Source organism: Apodemus sylvaticus, chromosome 23 (assembly GCF_947179515.1).
Source record: "Apodemus sylvaticus chromosome 23, mApoSyl1.1, whole genome shotgun sequence".
Classification (NCBI taxonomy): Eukaryota; Metazoa; Chordata; class Mammalia; order Rodentia; family Muridae; genus Apodemus; species Apodemus sylvaticus.
Window position 1 is genome coordinate 10,307,275 of NC_067494.1, and position 19,768 is coordinate 10,327,042.

General features: G+C 43.2%; 1 protein-coding gene across 2 annotated transcripts in view; it reads right to left on the minus strand.

Annotated features, from left to right (window-relative positions):
• Slc18b1 (solute carrier family 18 member B1) overlaps positions 1-19,768 on the minus strand; it is a 33,059-nt gene that overhangs the window by 5,550 nt on the left and 7,741 nt on the right. The window contains exons 3-9 of one of the 2 annotated variants that reach the window (XM_052169769.1): positions 17,579-17,674; positions 17,114-17,187; positions 15,130-15,277; positions 10,565-10,721; positions 4,727-4,863; positions 2,877-2,978; positions 683-774 (exon numbers count right to left, since the gene is read on the minus strand). In XM_052169769.1, coding sequence (XP_052025729.1) covers positions 683-774; positions 2,877-2,978; positions 4,727-4,863; positions 10,565-10,721; positions 15,130-15,277; positions 17,114-17,187; positions 17,579-17,674 — 806 coding nt within the window. The remainder of the gene's footprint in view (positions 1-682; positions 775-2,876; positions 2,979-4,726; positions 4,864-10,564; positions 10,722-15,129; positions 15,278-17,113; positions 17,188-17,578; positions 17,675-19,768) is intronic. The other variant, XM_052169771.1, reaches the window with a different exon arrangement.

Sequence of the window (19,768 nt, forward strand, 5' to 3'; positions counted from 1 at the left end):
TCAAGTTCTGCTACCAGCTGACAAGGCTAAAATTCAAATCAAGGTCCAAAGGACTCCAAAATTGCCCTCTTCCTGTGACACTGTGCTCCATCCTAGAAGGATATGAAAAAGCCTAAGAGTCTCATTTTGCTTTGATAAATTTTAATAAATAAATGATAGCAAATAAGGTTTAATCAGCAACTACTACATGCTTAGAATGACCTGGAGACAAGAAAGCTTCAGTCCCCCTCTCAGTGAGTAAGAAAGAATTTTACAAAAAGTATTCTCTTAAGTATCAAGCAGAGGAGGTTAGCAATAAATGCTATTTTTTAAATTATTCCAGACAACTGTGCAATTGAAACCCAGGAAAAGGGAGAGGAGATGGTACAAGCTTATGATCCCAGCATTTGAGAGGGGTCCTGAGGATCCTAAGTTCAAAATCAGGGTCAGCTAACAAAAAGCAAGCAAACAAGCACTTTACAGATAAGAATCAGCATTTTTCTCACTTGATAAAGATTTCTGTGTTAGGATTTGCTTTGAGCATTGCCAACTCCCAGTAAATAAGGCTCTGTCAGTCAAGCAAACTGTCCAGTCCAGTCCTAAGTCGAGGTCATTGCTTAAATAGCAATGCCCCCAGTACCAAGCCATTAAAAAGTTAAATAATTACTATTTCTCCAAAAACATGGGGGACAAGAAATGTTACCTTTTAATGTGCAGTAGGGGTACGGGTCCTAAGAGCATGTAGCACCCAAATGTGATTAAATTTCCAAACACCAGAAACCATTTCCTTAGATTCTGGTAAAGAGAAAGAATTTAAAGTTTAAATCAAAAGACCATCTGTAATCAATTTTTTAAATTACACTAATAATATTCAAAAATCCAAATCCATTAAAACAAACAGTTATACATTTAAGAGAAAGTCGGAAGATGATAAACTTCAGGGCAAGGAGAATATTTTGCAAGATGAACATAGAAGTCTTGTAGGGAGGGAACACGCTCAGATCTGCACATCATGAACTATTACAAACAGGCAAGAACCTGCCTATGTCTTTCTTTTTAAAGCAAGCTCTTGCAATATGGCCCTGGCTGGCATTGAACTAATAATCTCTCAGTCCTCCTGCCTCCCAGGAGCTGGGGTAACTGACCTTTGCCACCGTGATGCCTGGCTTAAGGTTATGACCTCACATTTAGCTCCAAAGATTGTTTGAGATGTGGTTAGAAGTTCTTGCAATACAGTTCCAAATCAAAGTCACTGGTTTTTGTTTTGAAGTTGGGGGGGGGGGTAGGGTGTGATTTTTTTTTTCTTTTTTCTTTCTTTTTTTTTTTTTTTTTTTTTTTGAAGCAGGGTTTTCTTCTTTTTGAAGCAGGGTCTCCCTCTATAGCCCTGGTCATCCTGGAACTCCTCTGTAGACCAGACTGGCCTTTGAACTCACAGAGATCCACCCACCTCTGCCTCCTGAGTGCTGGGATTAAAGGCATACACCACCACCACCCAGCCAAAGTCATCATTGAAATACTAATACATATACTGCTAAAGCTGTGTTAGTCCTCTTCCAGGGGACCCAAGTTTGTTCCCAGCACCTATGTCAGGTGGCTCACAACTGCTAGGAGACCAGATTCGGGAGAGCCAATGCCCGGCTCTGGTCTCTGAGGTCACCCATGTACATGTGGTATACACATGCACAGACACAAACAAAACTGAAGATAAATCTTTTTAAAAAAAAAGAAGATCTGATCCTTTTGAGACTTGGGTTACTAAGTCACTCCCCATAGTATATATGTCCTGATGAATATGTGAAAAGCTAAAGAGATAAAAATCTAAGAGAATCTAAGCAGTCAAGCCTCAGAAGCAGCCATGGAAATGTGAGGTCTGGTTAACGGTGCTGCTTCTGCATCTCAGTCGTGAAGATCGGATGGGCGAGGCCAAACTGAGGGAGAAGACGGCGATTCCTTCCGAGATGGGTACAGAATGGTGATGCACTTTTCCAGGGCTTTCAGTCTTTCAGGCTCACTAAGTCGGGATTCCCCGTAACAGAATCTCAATCTGATCAAGTCCAATAACTTTTAAGACTCTGCCTTTGTTATTAGGATCATTTTTTTGTTTGGTTTGGTTTGGTTTGGTTTGGTTTGGTTTTGCTTGGGTCATTAAGAAAGCTTTAGTGAGCTGGGCAGTGGTGGCACATGCCTTTAATCCCAGCACTTGGGAGGCAGAGGTAGGCGGATTTCTGAGTTTGAGGCCAGCCTGGTCTATAGAGTGAGTTCCAGGACAGCCAGGGCTATACAGAGAAACCCTGTCTCAAAACCTACCTTCCCCACCCCACCCCCCAAAAAAGAAAGAAAGCTTTAGTGCTAGAGAGATAGCTCAGTGGTTAAGAGCACTGGTTGCTCTTCCAGAGGTCCTGAGTTCAATTCCCAGCAACCACACGGTAGCTCACAACCATCTGTAATGGGATCTGATGCCCTCTCCTGATGTGTCTGAAGACAGCTACAATATACTCATATAAATAAAATAAATCTTTAGGGAAAAAAAAGAAAGCTTTATAAAGTATTATATAAGCCAGGCTTGTCTTAACAATGACAGACTGTGATCCCAGCTGTGAAGATTAAAGCAAGAGGACCAAGTTCCAGAACAGTCTGGTCGGTAAGGACCTCTCATAAAAAAACAAGTACTCTCATAGCCCAATTGTCATTCGCAGGAGTTTTAGCATCAGACTCATCTTTACTGAAATACTGAGCTGGTGTCCGCTCAGAGCAGCAACTGTGGCTGGGGGAGCCTGGGTTCTCTCTCTCCGGCCAGCCGAAGTTGTCAGCTGTAAGCAATGGAGCTTTAAAATTCTGGGGAAGTAGCTACAGCTCGAAACATGCAAAGCAACTCAAGCACAATTCAGTATACATACGGGCATCTTATCACTGAGTAGACCAAACAGCGGCGAAGAAATGGTGTAGGACAGAGACAGGCCCAGGAAGACCAGTCCCACGTATCCAGTTGATAAACTGAACTGGAAAAGAAATGCCGTGTTAAAGTTGAACGCTACATCTCTCTTCAAAATAAGCATCCCCCCTTTCCCTCCCCTGCCTGAGTTCTGTTAACTGAAGTCTATCAGCTACAGGAAGGATTCGTAGGGTGGCTGGCTGCCCACGGGCATGCCTACAGAACAGTGTAAAGGGGGAGATTGCAGCTCATTTCAGCTCACGGTTTCAGAGCATCCTGGAGGGGAGGATGCAGGAGAGCACAGAACTTGCATCCTGGCAGCCAGGAGGCAGAGGGTGTGCCTGTGCTTGCTGGATTTCTCCATTCTTCCTGCGTTTCATCCCAGCCCCATCTCTGGGATGATTCTCCAACATTCAGGGCAGCCCAGCTAGGTAGTGCTGTCTGGAAGCAGCCTTGAGACTTACTCAAAGATACACCTTACTAATTTCTTAGGTACTTTTCTATCTAATCAAGTTATCAGTCAAGACAACTGGAGTGGGGTCTATCCCAAAAGCTGTTGTCTGTACACGGAATATGTTCTTCTTGCTGGGCTGCCTTGTCTGGCCTCAGTGGGAGAGGATGGGCCTAGCCTCAAAGAGACTTGAAATGCCAGGATGGGCGGTGAAGGAGGTGGATAGCCAGAGAAGCCACCACTGGCTCAGAGGAGAAGGGGAGGGAGAAAGGATTGTGGGAGTGGTGACAGGGAGGGGGCAGTGAATGGGATGTAAAATGAATAAGTAAAAAAAATAAATAAATAAAAATAAAAAAGGAAGAGGTGGGCGAAAGAACAAGGAGAAAGGGTAAGGTGCTTTACATGGAGGATTATATTACTTTTAGACTATATATTAGTACAATATTCTTATATAAGAAACAAAAATGTTTTTATAATAAACAAAAATGCTTGAGACTTAAAAAAAAAAGAGATTAGCTTTCATCCCTTTAAGTTGTCCTTACTTTGTACATGGGTAAATACTTTTTTCTAAGGAGAAAAAAAAATTCAACCACCTATCAGAAATCCTAGAAAGTTTATTTTTGTAGCATTTGACATTAAACATATTATTTGATTTCCACAAACTTATATTTTCATATATACTGTTTCAAAAATTTTATGTATACAAAAAAAAAGTCACACATAGAACTTATTAAAGAATGTTCTTGAATTCTAGCCCTAGGTCTGGTTTCAGGGGGCAGGGTCCGAGCAGGAAAGGGCGTGTCACTGTGAGAAGCAAACAGCTAATAGGAATTCAGCATTTATGTTTCAGCAATGGAGACTCTTGGTTCTTTCTCCTAGTCTGTAGTACAGACCATAGTCATCTGACAACTAGCTAAGAAGAAAGTGAACCAGGGGACATCTGGGAGAGAAGGAAAACTCATATCAGAAGACCTACTGACCTACTCACCTACTCACCTACTCACCTACTGACCTAGTGACCACTCCTAATGCCTCATTACAACTCAAACAATCAGAGAAAAACTGTCCTCATTGGGTAGCTGAAGGGAAGAAGCCGGCACAGGCCACTGCACAGACCTGGGACAATGTGGGCAAGGTCTTAGGTCGAAGGAGACAGCACACGCTAGACTAGGAGAAGAGTCCTTTCTCTTATCGCATCAGAATCCAGATCACAGAGTCACATGCCACAAAGAACAGCTCTGAGGGAAGCCAGTCTTCCCTGGAGTGCAGCTCCCTGTCTACCTCCTCCTCACAGCTAAAGGGCTGCCCCTAAAGAGCCTGAGGGCGCCTTAATCACAGTCACTGGTACAGAACGGAGTGCTTACCTTCTTCATGACGAAGAGAGACAGGGTTGGGTCGAGGAAGCCAAAGCAGGAGCTGAGAGAGATGATCACGAAGGCTAAGAGGCCGATCTTGGGTAAGGTGACAAGTTTCCAGAACGACTGTTTCCCTGGATCGGACTCTTGGGGTTGAAAAGAAAACCAGAGATACATTGTAGCAATTAACATCTCTTAGCGTTTGTTATCTTTTAACTTACTTTGAGCTGCAAAGCTGGTAAGACTATATATCTAGTAATGAAATACAGCCGGGCAGTGGTGGCTCATGCCTGTAATCCCAGCACTTGGGAGGCAGAGGCAGGCGGATTTGTGAGTTCGAGGCCAGCCTGGTCTACAGAGTGAGTTCCAGGACAGCCAGGACTACACAGAGAAACCCTGTCTTGGAAAAAACAAACAAACAAAACAAACAAACAAAAAATACAATTGTACAGTTGAGTTGCCTGAAATTAAATAGGACCACCTCCATCAGCTTCTAAATTCTTCCTCTTTAGATTCCAGGATGGGTTTTATTTGGAAGCCTGACTCTTATCCAGGCATGGTGGTACACACCCACCTTCTCAGCACTTGGAAGGTAGAAGCAACAGGTTCAGGAATTCATTTCATTCTTGGCTACATAGTGAGTGAAGTCAGCCTGGCTCTGTAAGACTCAAATCAAAAGGCAAACAAAACAAAACTCCAAAATAAATAAAAAGAAAAAGCAATCCTCGGGTTTTCAAATACAAATAGTGTGCAGTGGAGTCAGTGTGTGCAGGGAGGTTTTTAAGTGACAATCTAGAAATAAGGCCTTTTGGATGGGACAGTGGCATGAAGGGCTGCAGAGAAAGTGGCTTCCGAGGTTTCAGCTCCATCAGGGGCATGTGTGTGTGTGTGTGTGTGTGTGTGTGTGTGTGTGTGTGGTTAAGGATAGCTTTTCATTTGATTTGTAAAACAAGACCTGTTTTTTTTTTTTGAGTGCAGAATAAACACTACATTAAAAGACTGGAAGGCAGTGTGTTACTGTGTAAACTGCTTTTATCGTTTAAGATCACTTCTCCCAGTCTCCTAACCCAAGTTCATGCCTATCTGAGTATGAGGCATGGCTATCTGCAATATCTAAATACTCAAAGAGTGTACAAACTTTTGCTATTTTAGGTAATATTCTCAGAGAAATTCTCATAATACAGAGAATGTCGTTATTCAAAAGCTCAACCCTCAAACTAGGTATGTATTTTAATTTTGAGAGTGAATAGTGCCATCTTGTGGCAAAGTCAGGTATTGCCAGCTGGTAATTGCTCTTGGTGGATTTTGGACTTCAATGAATTTGAGTTGAAAATTAACAAAAGATGGCTGGGTCAGCAATTAAGAGCGCTCACTTCTCTTTAAGAGGAGCAGAGTTCTGTTTACAGCACCCACATCAGGTGGCCCTCAATCACCTGTAGCTCCAGTTCCAGAGGATCCAAGGCCTCTGGGCTCTACCGACATCTGCACTCATACACGTAATTTAAAATCGTAGAAAATAACCAGGCATGGGGTACATGCCTTTAATCCCAGCAATTGGGAGAGAGAGGCTGTTGGAATCTAAGTTCAAGGCCATCCTGGTTTATAAGAGAGAATTGCAGGACAGCCAGAGCTCACACACACACACACACACACACACACACACACACACACACGGGGGGGGGGGGGCAGGGGGAGAAAAGCAACAAATAATATAATATTAAAATAAAAATAATTTTAATTATGAAAAAACTTTTGTTTTATTCTGTTAGATTTCTGTGTATACAGAAAGTGTTATCGGTTATAATATAGGGCTCAGTAGTTAAGATCACTAGCTGTTCCTGCAAAAGACACAGGCTCAGTTCCCCTCACCCACACGGCAGCTCACGCCCATCTCTAACTCCAGTTCCAGGGGATCTAATGCCTTCTTTCTGACCCTGTGGGCACCAGACATGCATGTGGTCACAGACATGCACACAGTCAAAAACTCATACGCATAAAATGAAATGAGTAAGGTTTACCAAGAGTTTTAAGTTTAAAATAAAAGAATGTATCAAAACACTTATAAAAAGCAACACTTTACCGGTGTAAGTGAAACCTCTTGGGTAGAACAAAGCAAACTCTATGGAATGTGTCGAGGGTACTTGGGTGTCCTCATGTTTCCTTCAAACCCTGGTTTAAGAGACCATAACTCCCTGGTTACCAACACCCACCCTGAAATGTATCAGAGATGGGGGTTCGGGGAGTCTGTGAAAATAGCCACACACATGGTGCCACTTGACACTGTTACCCTACAAGAGAGAGATCTGAGGAAACTACTTAGAAAAGGAGACAGAGATAGACCGCGCTGGGTCAGTAGAAGCTAGGGAAGAGTTTGGATATTCAACTTCAAGTTCATGTGACAACTCTTTTTATTGACAATCAACGACTGCTCCAATGGCTTTCAGGATAGGGTGTGTGTGTTTCATAAAGATTATATTTTGGGTTTGCCTGCAATCCTATCACGCTGCAGACAGAGAGAGGAGGGCCAGCCTCAGAAAACAAATTAATTTCCAAGTAAAAGTGAGGCTTATCAGGATTGCGTGACAGTGATGTTTGTATACGTGTGTGCACCTGTGTGCAGTAGAATAGGTAAACCCAAGGAGTTGACAGAGGCCACACCTTGCCTCCCATGCTTGCTCTCTCTGAGAACTTTTAAAATCTACTCTCCTGGTAATTCCCAAGGACAATAGCTCTGTGTTCTGAGACCTCATCAAATTGTTTATAACACCAGGTAAAGTAAGAAATAGGACCAGGCTATGGTGGTGCACACCTTTAATCCCAGCACTCCAGAGGCAGAGGCAGAGGCAGGTGAATCACTGAATTCAAGTCCATCCTGGTCGAGGATGGCCAGGGCTACACAGAAAAACCCTGTCTTAAAAAAATGATATGGTGATAATAATAATAATAACTAAAAAAATCCAGAAACAATGAGTTTCTAAATTTTAAATAACTTTAATTATAGTAATTCTATTTGTTTTATACTTTCGTTATTATTTCTAACCTCCTTTGATAAATTATTTATTTATTCTAGGTGTATGTGGTGTTTTGCCTGTATGGATGTCTGTGCCGTGTACCTGCCATGTGTTTCTGGTGCTTTAGAGGTCAGAAGACGCTGCTCTGTCCTGAGACTTGAGTTAGAGATGGTTGTGAACCACCACGTGGGTGCTGACACTTGAACTCTGGTCCTCGCAAGAGCAGCCAGAGCTCTTCACCACTGAGCCACCACACCAGCCACCGATTGTTAATCTCTTAACGGTGCCTCATTTTAGATTAAACGTTATCATAGGTGTGTGTGCATGCATAAAAACATAGTCTAAGAGGGCTTGGTGTGTGCGCTTGTTCGGAGCACAGGCGCCTGTGTGGTAGCATGTGGCCCACAAAGGAGGTGGGACTATTGTGTGACCTTATAGATACTTCTGTCACCATGGTGTAAAGCAGATCTCCTCAGGTTCTCAGGTGGAGGGTTTTAATGAGAGCAGTGACGTGTCATGACTGTCAGAGCATGACATCAGAGAACAAGTGGACAGCAGATATGGGAAGGAGGGTCAAGGGCGCCTAACACACAATGCTAAGATCGCTGGCCGTGGGGATGGAAGGAATGAGCACAGGGAGAAGAACACCTGATTCTGCTGATGTAGCAAGACAAAAGACAAGTTTGTTACTTTCCTGATTCTGCTGATGATCAAGATGAAAGACAAGTTTGTTACTTTCCTGATTCTGCTGATGTATCAAGACGAAAGACAAGTTTGTTACTTTCCTGATTCTGCTGATGTATCAAGACAAAAGACAAGTTTGTTACTTTCCTGATTCTGCTGATGTATCAAGAGGAAAGACAAGTTTGTTACTTTCCTAGTTGCCTGCATTAAAACTTTCCGTAGCTGTAAGAGTACAGTAAATAGGAACACTCTACACTGAATTATAACCTTAATGTAATCGGCCTTAGCGATTTTTTTAAATTCGTTTTAATTTGTCTTATCTATCTTTTCTCATTTCCTAATGTAATAGTTACTGTTTTCTTCTGCTACATGAGAATCTGAGCCCTTTCTTTTTTTTTTTCTTCTTTTCTAAGATTTATATATATGAGTACACTGTCGCTGTCTTCAGCCACACCAGAAGAGGGCATCAGATCCCATTACAGATGGTCGTGAGCCACCATATGGTTGCTGGGAATCGAACTCAGAAGCTCCGGAAAAGCACTCAGTGCTCTTAACCGCTGAGCCATCTCTCCTGCCCTAATTTTGTTTTTAATTAGACTTATTTATTTATATGTGTGAGTGTTTCGCCTGCCTGTTTGTATACAGGCCACATGCATGTCTGATGTTCAAGGAGGTCAGAGGAGGGTATAGACCCCCTGGAACTGCAGTTACAGACGGCTGCGAGCCACTCTGGGGTTGCTGGGAATCAAACCCAAGTCCTCTACAAGAGCATCCAACGCTCGTCACCACTGACCCATCTCTCCAGGTCTGCTGACTGTTTTTCAATTATCAGTCAAATATCCATCATACCTGGACACAGCCCAGGATGCTAAATTAAGAAAAAACAAAGTAAAACAAAACAAAAACTGATTCATTACACTTGCAGAGAAGGTGAGCGCCACCTTGTGGTTAGCTGTGGTATTGCCTCTCTGGCTCTCTTTTCCCCGGTTCCCCAGCTCTAGTGCTGAACTCTCCGGCTCTGTTACTTAGTAGCCTGACAAGTATACTAAGAATCAACGCTTACAATTTACAACCTGGCTAGTAAATTTCATTTGGACCGAAGGGAACTACAAGTGAGCCACAGTAAAGTACCTGATGTTTTGTGCCCCTTGCCCTGGTTAACTCTGTTAAATCTGTTAACCAGTGACCACGGGTCCCTGACAGCATACATGCGCTTGTCACAGAGACCAGTGATTTCTGCGGGGATGGAAGCCTTGAACCCGGAATGATTCCATTACTGCGCCAGGGACCTGTGTCCTTGTAGCTATTACTGCTACAATCAGGCAGAAGGCCCACTGGGAAGGAAGAATTGGCCTTGCCCTGCGACATTGAATATTTTTGTTTGTTTGAGATATATTGCAAAGAAACTAACAAAGTGAAAAACAAACATGTTACTTTGTGTCCAGGATGGCACGGAACCTCACTCGCTGAGTTTACAAAGTTGACCTAGAGATGGGAATGGTAGAAACTGGAAGACCTCTCTGAGTAGAAGAGCAGTCTTTGAGTCCCAGAACAGGCTGGGCTACATAGCCCTTACTAAAAATCAAACCAACAAAAGAACCTAAAAAACATGCTGGCCTAGAACTTCTAGGGATCTCACCTTGCTTTGACTGCTTTGTAGACAAAATGTGTTGCCCATAGCAATTTCTGGTAAAAAAAAAATTTAGTTCAGCCCAATGATAATAGCTTGTGAGCAGAAATTAAGTATTTGATTCTCATAAAACCTAGAAAATTTTGTGATATGCTTTTTTTCTATTTTTAGTTATTTTAAAGATAGGGCCTCATGAAACCTAGGTAGGCTGGCCTTGAACTCACTCTGTAGCTGAGGTGCTGTAAAGGTGAGTGTCACCACGTTCTGCTTGTGCAAGACCTAGGGCTTGATGCACGGTAGGCCAGGACACTGCTAACTGAGCTAGATCCCTAGTCCTTTGTAATCAAAAATTCTCACAAATTCATTAGCCATGTTTTAGGAAAGAGTACCAGTTTTTGAGGGTGTAGCCAAAGAGGTATCATTGATTATATTAACTAAAAGCTAACATACCGTAATGTATCCTTTACAAAGACATAAAAAATAAAATAAAAAGTCTAAAGTGAGTGTTAAGTTTGAACTTACCATAACTAGGCAAGATGCATACGTTGAGTGGTATCATCAGCAGAACTATGCACCCCAGAAAAATAAAGGGCACTTCGTAGCCAAAGGATTGATACAAAAGACCACCCAAAGGGGGGCCTGCCACCAGCCCCAGTCCAGAAAAAACCTCGAGACTTCCCTAAAAATGGAGAGAAGGAGAGAGAGAGAGAGAGAGAGAGAGAGAGAGAGAGAGAGAGAGAGAGAGAATTTAGTTCATGTATTTTAGTTGAAGTATTACTAGTGTCAGGCATGATAACACAGGCCTTTAATTTCAGCACTTGGGAAGCAGAGGCAGGTAGATCTCTATGAGTCCCCGGCTAGAAAAGGTGACAGAGTAAGACACCATCTCAATATGCCTGGTACTGTAAACCTAGCTAGCCTCCCTGTGGCTGGTAAGGTCATGGGCATGGAAATAGACCCTGGTACCTGCCACTTTCCTAAATCAGTATAGATTGTAGCCACCCTTGAAATATTTATCCTTATATCCACAGGGAAGCACAGTTCCCACCTTCACCAAAGAAGCTTCTTTTCCCAGCTGCTGGAACCCATTACAGAAATGTACAACTGGGCACAGGGTGCGCAACGCTAGTTGATGCGTATGCACCACAACCCGTATACCTAAGTCTCGGGAGCACCAAGGAAAAGAGGCAGAAAGATGCTAAGAGCCGGAGGCCCAGGGCATCTGCTGTGACAGAGTGTCCTCTCAGAGACAAGGAAATTGAATCCATGAAATCCCAACAATACAGTTACCTAAGGCAGACCAGCACAATGACTACACTGACTGACACGCCACGTGGATGGGAGAAATCTCACAAAGCGCTATCCAAAGATGAAGCACTACAGGCAACCAATGGCTGCTAAGAACGGGAGAGTCAGTTTTCTCCAGGGTGAGGCCCCTGATTGGTTAACCCAAGTGATTAGTGCTGAGCATATATACATATAAGCAACACTAGATGAACTTGGTGGAAGTTGTATTTACACACACACACACACACACACACACACACGAATAGTAATTAAAGAGAAGGGGTGGAAATCATCTAAGTATTGTAGTCATGTAGGAATTTAAAATCTGTCATTTCACAATTTATACACACATACACACACACAGAGACATGTTTGTTCACACGTTGATTTTGTAGCACTGTTTGCAATGTCATGCAAGGTGCAGTGGCAGACACTCGTGATATCAGCACCCAAGAGAAGAGATTCAGGCAGCAACCCAGGAGTTCAAGGTCAACTTTTGAGACTTCTGGGCAGCCGATCTACATGAGACCCCGTTCTAAACAAAGGAACAAAAAGATGCAAATGATGTGAATACTCACTAGCATTTTAATTAACCAGGAGCTATCTATGCAGCGTAAGTGTACACAGCCAGGAAAGAGAGACTAAAGATGGGTTTATAACTAGATACAGACCTTCAATGTGAATGTGTCACTAAAGTCAGTATTGTCACCTAAATGGTGAGGAGTATGCCATCACGTGGGTAAAGAAGGAAGAGAATCATGCTGCTATTCCATATGCACATGTACACGTGTGCCTATGTATGTATATGCGTATGTGTGTGCAAATGTACATGTGTGGACATGTACTTGTGTGTATGTGCATGCATGTGCATATGTACATGTGTACATGTGCATGCATGTGTATATGTGTGCATATGTGTATATGTGTGTATATATACATAGGTATGTAAATGTACACATGTGCACATGTACTTGTGTGTATGTGCATATGTGTGCATATGTAAATATGTGCATTGTATGTGTGTATGTGCATGTGTGTGCATATGCATGTGTGTGTGCAAATGTATGCATGTGCACGTGTACTTGTGTCTATGTGCATGTGTGTGCACATATGTCCATATGTGCATATGTACATGGAATCCTGGGAGGAAGCCCTCTTGGAGCAGCTAGGGCACTGGGTGCCTGGATGGCAGATGTGTGTTTGAAGTCAGAACAGCAAGGCCGTGTGTCAAACGTGTACTATATTCTATAGTCCATTTCATAAGTTTCTAATTTTATGCTGCATAAAATTAGCTAAAGGTAAAATAAACAAGGCAGGCCTGTGGAAAGGAAGCTTACTGTTGAGGAAATTGGAGCATTTTAAATCAATCTAGTTTTCCAGGGCTTTAAACACACCCATAGCTTGTAAAAGGGAATTACACAGTCTATCTAGCCTATAACGAAGACACGCAATCCAGGCATTTTATTTACAAGCGGAAAGCCCAGATTGGGCAGATTCGAAGCTACTCTAACATATGTGCCAGTCGTATGTCCCACATTACTGCTGTTTTTCCTGGCCATGTGCTCATGGTCCTCTCATGGCGGCCACCTCCAGCCTATGTCCTGTCTTCCCTCTTCTTTCCTCTATGTGCAACCCCCTCACTCGATTCTCAAGTCCTGCCTTCCTCCCTCTCCTGCCCAATCATGGGCTTTAGCTTTTGTTTTTTGGGGGGGTTTTTTGTTTTTTGTTTTTTGGATTTGGGGTTTTTTTGTTTTTTGTTTTTTGTTTTTTGTTTGTTTGTTTGTTTTGTTTTTTTAAGATTTATTCATTTATTGTTATATCTAAGTACATTGTAGCTGTTTTCAGACATACCAGTAGAGGGCATCAGACTCCATTACAGATGGTTGTGAGCCACCATGTGGTTGCTGGGATTTGAACTCAGGATCTTTGGAAGAGCAATCAGTTCTCTTAACCGCTGAGCCATCTCTCCAGCCCCTGGGGTTTTTTTTGTTTGTTTGTTTTGTTTTGTTTTTTGTTGCTGCTGTTGTTGTTTTTTGAGACAGAGTTTCTCTGTGTAGCCCTGGCTGTCCTGGAACTCACTCTGTAGACCAGGCTGGTCTTGAACTCAGAAATCTGCCTGCCTCTGCCTCCCAAGTGCTGGGATTACAGGTGTGCGCCACCACTGCCCAGTTTTTTTTTTTTTTAATGAATTTTTTTTTCTTTTTTTTTAAGATTTATTATTTATTATATGTAAGTACACTGTAGCTGTCTTCAGACACCAGAAGAGGCCACCAGATCTCTTTATGGATGGTTGTGAGCCACCATGTGGGTGCTGGGATTTGAACTCATGATCTTCAGAAGAGCACTCAGTGCTCTTACCCACTGAGCCATCTCTCCAGTCTGTTTTCATCAGTCAGTTAAGTTGGGGAGCAAGGTTTACATAGCCTCCCTTGGTGTAGCCATGAGGATCTGCTTGTCAGGCAGGGGTAACCAGATCTTAAGGGCCAGTGTTTAGCATTAGGATACAAGTGGCATCAGAGCAACCCACAACAATGGCTTACAATTTTACAGTCAAGATCCGCAGGATCTACACATGATTTAAGTAATGCGTGAAATGTGGTGGCCCTGATTGCAACTTTCTATGGAAGATTGGGGTTGGGGGGCAAGTCTACTTTCCCCTGCCGATCTCAAATGACAGTAGATGGCTGCTGCCGTCAGGAACTCCTTGGCAGCACATTCCACAGAGTTCTGCAGGACACCAGCTCTTCAAGAGTCTGATGTGGAAGAAGATGACCCAGGGATAAGCTGACAGGTGCAGGAGTCAGGAAAGTCAAAATCACACGGGTGCTCCTCAGACCAGACAGAAGGGCTCTGAGAATTTCGAGACGACCTGAGACCTCTGACACACATCTGGGGAAAGTAGCGTAAGGACTCTTATGAGCCATGAGAGATAGCTTCTAGAGCAGAGGAAAGCTGTGTGCGCCTCTGCCAGGGCCTGCTCTTAGAATCACAAGGAGACAGCAAAATGATACTCAGATCTGAAAGGGCTGGGCGATGGCAGGGGCCAGGGATTAGAGAGGTGGCTCAGTGGTTAGGATCACGTACTCGTGCAAGGGACCTGGGCTCCATTCCAAACCCACATGGTGTACAACAACCATGATAACTCCAGTTCCAGGGTGTCTGATACCCTCTTTTGACCTCTGTGGTTCCCCCAGCACACATATGGCATATATATATATATATATATATATATATATATACATACATGTAGGCAAAATACTCACACAGACATAAAAGAAAACAAATAAATAGTTAATAATTATTTTTAAGAGTGGTTTAAAAAGAACAATGTTGGTTCCGTGTTTACCCAAGTGCAGAGACCAGGCAGAGCATCTAGGGGACACCAGGGATTGCTGCCTTTGGGGTTTTTTCTTAGGATATCGGGTCTCACTGTGTAGCACTGGCAGGCCTGGCTGTGTGGGCTGGTGGTCTAACCTAAAACTCATGGAGATCCTCCTGCCTCCACCTCCTGAGTGCTGGGATTAAAGGCTCTTCTTTAAGCCCTGGCTTCCTGGGTAGAGCTGTCACAGACAATCTGCATTTCTTTGCTTGTTTTGTGACTCACGGGGTCACCCGTGCTGGCCTCAAACTTTGGGTATTCCAGCCACCCAAGTAGCGGGTTACAGGCATGTGTCACCACAGCAAGCAATGCTGTGCTTTTGAATTGTTTCACTTGTTGTTGGAAACACGTGGAAGAAGAAATCAAACAAATCTCTTGGCCATGTAAGAAGGGAAATTAAGAATGAGTTCAGATTACATACCATGACTGTAGCCACATTATTTGGGAAAGCCTTGGCAAGGATGGAAGATGACGCCGTTATGGCTGCACCAAAGCCTATAGCATCAACTATTCTCACCAGAAAACACATGGCGATAAAGATCGGTCCTTCGGGAAGCTGATCCAAGACACTGGAAAACAATACAGCAATTATCGAAGGTCAACCTGCCTTCAGTTTGTAATCCACCATACACCCTGAAGAGAGCGCACTTTCCAAAGGTGTTAGAGAAAATAATCTTGAGGGATCTTCTGAAGAGCTTCTTTGTCAGCTGGGTGGCGGTGGCACACGCCTTAAATCCCAGACCTCAGGAGGCAGAGGCAGGTGGGTCTGTGTGAGTTCAAGATTAACCCGGTCTACAGAGGGGTTCCACAGGGAAGTTCGCAGGGACTTTACAGAGAAACCCTGGGGTGGGGAGGGGGGTTGGTTGTCACACTTTCGATAGGGAATTGCTGTTTTTAATTTTTGTTATAATTCAAGCCATGACAGCTTAGCTGACCCCCCACACTTTTTTTTTTTTTTTTTGTGGTTGTTGTTGTTGTTATAACTGGTTTCCAAGACAGTAATTCTAAATAGGCTCCTTTGGAATACTGTGGTCCCAAGGATCCATAGAGGACTGTGACGGCAAGACATACCTTAGGTATCAAAGTCAGAGGATGCTGAAGTCTTCAACATCAGCCACATTGTCTGCTATAACTGACGCTCATCTTACCAAATGCATCTCTACTTTTAATTTATTTACTTATTTATCATGCTGCTGTGTTGAGCCCAAGGCCTCACCTACCACTGGCTGATAGTCTATGCTAAAGTTGCTCACAGTAGTTAAGCTACTTCCTGGATACCTTTGACACCTTGCACAGTACAAATGGTTGGTATACTTGTTATAAGCAGATAGTGATGGGAAAGAGTAAACTTGTGCCTTTCGTCTCAGCTTTCCGAGGCAGAGGCAGACAGAGCTCTGTGAGTTCCAAGCCAGACAGGTCTACACAGTTCCAGGCCACTCAGGGCTATTCGGTGATACTCTCAAAAACAACCACAAGTCGGGCAGTGGTGGCACACGCCTTTAATCCCAGCACCTGGGAGGCAGAAGCAGGCAGATTTCTGAGTTTGAGGTCAGCCTGGTCTACAGAGTGAGTTCCAGGACAGCCAGGGCTACACAGAGAAACCCTGTCTTGAAAAACAAAACAAAACAAAACAAAACCACAACCACAAAACAAAATGAGTTGGGGAACTTGTCTAGAACATTACACAAGAGAAGGAAAAAGCAGGAAGCTAAGAAAGGTTTTCAATATCCATAGCCAGGGTTCTTCGAGCTGATTCTGTAAGAAACAGATTCTCTTTTCTGTCTAAGCAAACCGTTTCTCTGACTCAGAAGACTATTAAGTTCCCATCACGAGTGGTTTCAGGAGTTCCGGTGGATGAGTTCAGGAGCCACAGTTCTGTTTTCTCTGTTGTTTTAAGACAGGGTCTTCCTGTACAGCGCAGGCTGGCCTCAAACTTGAGGTCCTTCTCCGTAGAGAGCTGGAATTACAGGTCTTCAGCACCGTGTCTGATTCAGCGGGCGGTTCAGCAGAAGATCTTGGAGGACTCTCCTTCAGGTCAACAATGTTTCTATTCGCTTCCCGCCCACCTCCCTCCCCCATTAATCACACGGTAAGCGTCTGACGAAATAGTACTGATGGGTACTGAAGGCTTTAAAGAGCCCTTAATGGGCCAGTGATAAGGCTTAGGAGGTAGGGTGATTGCAGCAGAAGCCTGGCAAACTGAGTTCAATACCCGGAATCTAGGTAAAGGTGGCGAGAAGGAACCGATGCCACCCTATTGTCCTCTGCCCTCCACATGCACCGCACCCTTCCCCATACACGTATAATAACAATGAAACTTTAAGGAAACTTTTAAGGCCGTTAACATTTTTAGCAGACGGACTGTGAAATCCGTCCTGGTTCCCAAACATTAGAGAGCTACTTACCCAAAGAGAATTGTAACTCCTCCTGAGACAAACATTCCTGCTATAAACATAAATTTGGCTCCGATGTGTACAAGCTACAATAAAAGTCAAAGAAAAGTGATAAATGGATTTGCTTCAATAAGTCTACATTTACATAAACAAGCCTCGTAGAACACATGAAACTGAAATATATTGAATAAAAAGATAAAATAAAATATATAAAAAAAGAATACATGAAACTGCAGGAGAGCATGTGCTTTAATATATCAACATAATTGTTTAAAAGAATTATAATATATAATAATAAGCTGTCCATAGGCTTGGAAGGGAGTAACATCAACCACAAAGATAGAACTGTGGCGTAATTTATAAAGAAATAATGGCATTATTTCCATATCTATAGAAATTCTAGATTAATAAGTTACAATAGCTCGCCCCATGATTTTTTGAAGATCGAGATCTGTATACAGGATTGCCAGCACTTACATATTTTCCAAACACCAAAGACGCCAGCAATTCAAATAACGCATAGCATCCGAAGATCATCCCAATTGTCGTGTTGCTGGCCCCCTTCTTTTCTGCCTTAGAAGGAACAGAAACAGGAATACAACTTAAAAGACGGAGCAGCATTGGTGGAAGGCATGGGGAGGATGAGGCCAGAACATCGCCTTTGTGACTTGCATACATGTGTAGTAATTTCCAAGAGTAGGAGGTGGAGGAGTTAATGCTCACATAATGGGCATTCTTTCCATAAAAAATTAACGTACCAAGTAGCAGGTTCCTTGGAACCTTTTCATGTGTGCTTAGTGTGGTTGGCCCTGCCCTATCTCCTGTTCAAACCTTTCTGTTTCTGATATTTTAAAAAAATATAGCCAAGTGGTGGTGGTGCACTCCTTTGATCCCAGCATTTAGGAGGCAGAGGCAGGTGGGTTTCTGAGTTCGAGATTAGACTGGTCTACAGAGTGAGTTCTAGGATAGCCAGGGCTACACAGAGAAATCCTATCTCAAAACACTATATATATATATATATATATATATATATATATATATATAAAGGGAAGATATGAAAGTAGATGGTAAAAATCTAGACTCTGATTTGAAAGTAATTCATTTAGTTTGCCCATAAAGAATTCCCAGTCAGGCATGGTGGCACACACCTTTAATCCCAGGCCTAGGGAAGCAAAGGCAGGGCTTTGCTTCCCTAGTGCTGTTAGTTCGAAGCCAGCCTGGTCCATAGAGTGAGTTCCAGGACAGCCAGGGATACACAGAGAAAATAAACAAACAAACAAATAAATAAATAATCTCCTTATGGGAGTAAAAGTCAGGATTTCAGAATTAAAAAAAATACTTGGGACAAGGAAATGGAGCCTCTGGGAGCTCCTCAGTCCCAGAGCTGAGGAAACAGCTGATGCAGACAGACTTCCTTTTTGGTATCACTTCTCCTTACAGATTTGCACTCCACCCAAAATAAACACAGAGCGAGCACATGCCAGCTGCCAGTTTTAGAAGAAAATAACCAAAGCCAAAATAACATCAAGGAGAGAAAATGTCATGAACTGGCAAATGGGTCATAGGAAGGGCCAGCCAGTAGGCTCCATGCCTTCTGCCCATGCTTAATTTGGGGAGAATTTTGTCCTGTGAGGAATGCAGATGAAGGATGCTTCCCACAGACCACATGATCAAAGATGCTCTCCACAGTTTACTCTCCATAGTTAGTTGGGATTATTAATCCTTAGAGCCTGCTCCGCCAGGGACATCTAACCTTGCTGTAGATGATGCAGCACCTTGAATCAACTTGTGGGCACTTGCGTATGTGCATGCACCCCACAGGTGTGCAGGAGTGCTTGGAAGCACGGACTCCCTGGGACTAGAGCTACAAGCAGTTGTGAGCCACTGTGGCGCGTGCTGGGAACTGAACTCACATCCTTTGGGAAAACAGTAGGTGTTCTTAACCACTGAGCCACCTCTTAAGTCCCTAAAACCCCTTTTCAAATTGTGCAGGTATGGTTGATTTGTGAGCCAGGGAGGCAGAGGCCAGGGAAACGCCTCATACCACCACTTCTAGGAGAGTTCTTTTCAGAGACCTCTACTCAGCTCAAGCTGAGATTCTTCTTTTATTTTACTATTATTATTATTATTATTATTATTATTATTTTGGTTTTCGAGACAGGATTTCTCTGTGTAGTCCTGGCTGTCCTGGAACTCACTCTGTAGACCAAGCTGGCCTTGAACTCAGAAATTCGCCTGCCTCTGCCTCCCAGAGTGCTGGGATTACAGGCGTGTGCCACCACCGCCCGGCTTACTGATTTTTTTTTGTTTTTTTGTTTTTATTTTTTTTTTATTATTATTTTTAATGGCTTTTTGAGATAGTATGCCATGTAGTCCAGGCTAGCCTAAGACTTACTGTGTAGCTAAGGCTGGCTTTGAACTCCTCCTGATCTTCCTGCCTCTGCCTCCTGAGTGGTGTACAGGCATGTACCACTACACCTAGTCACGTGATGCTACACATCAAACACTGGGCTTTGTGCTAGGCAAACACCACCAACTGAGCTCAACTCCAGCCTCAAGTCAATGGTCTTCATCTCACCACACAGAAAGAAATTCAGGACCAATCAATGTCAGGCAAAACAGAAGCTTAGTATGAGGTACAGATGGGGGTTATTACATTTTAAATAG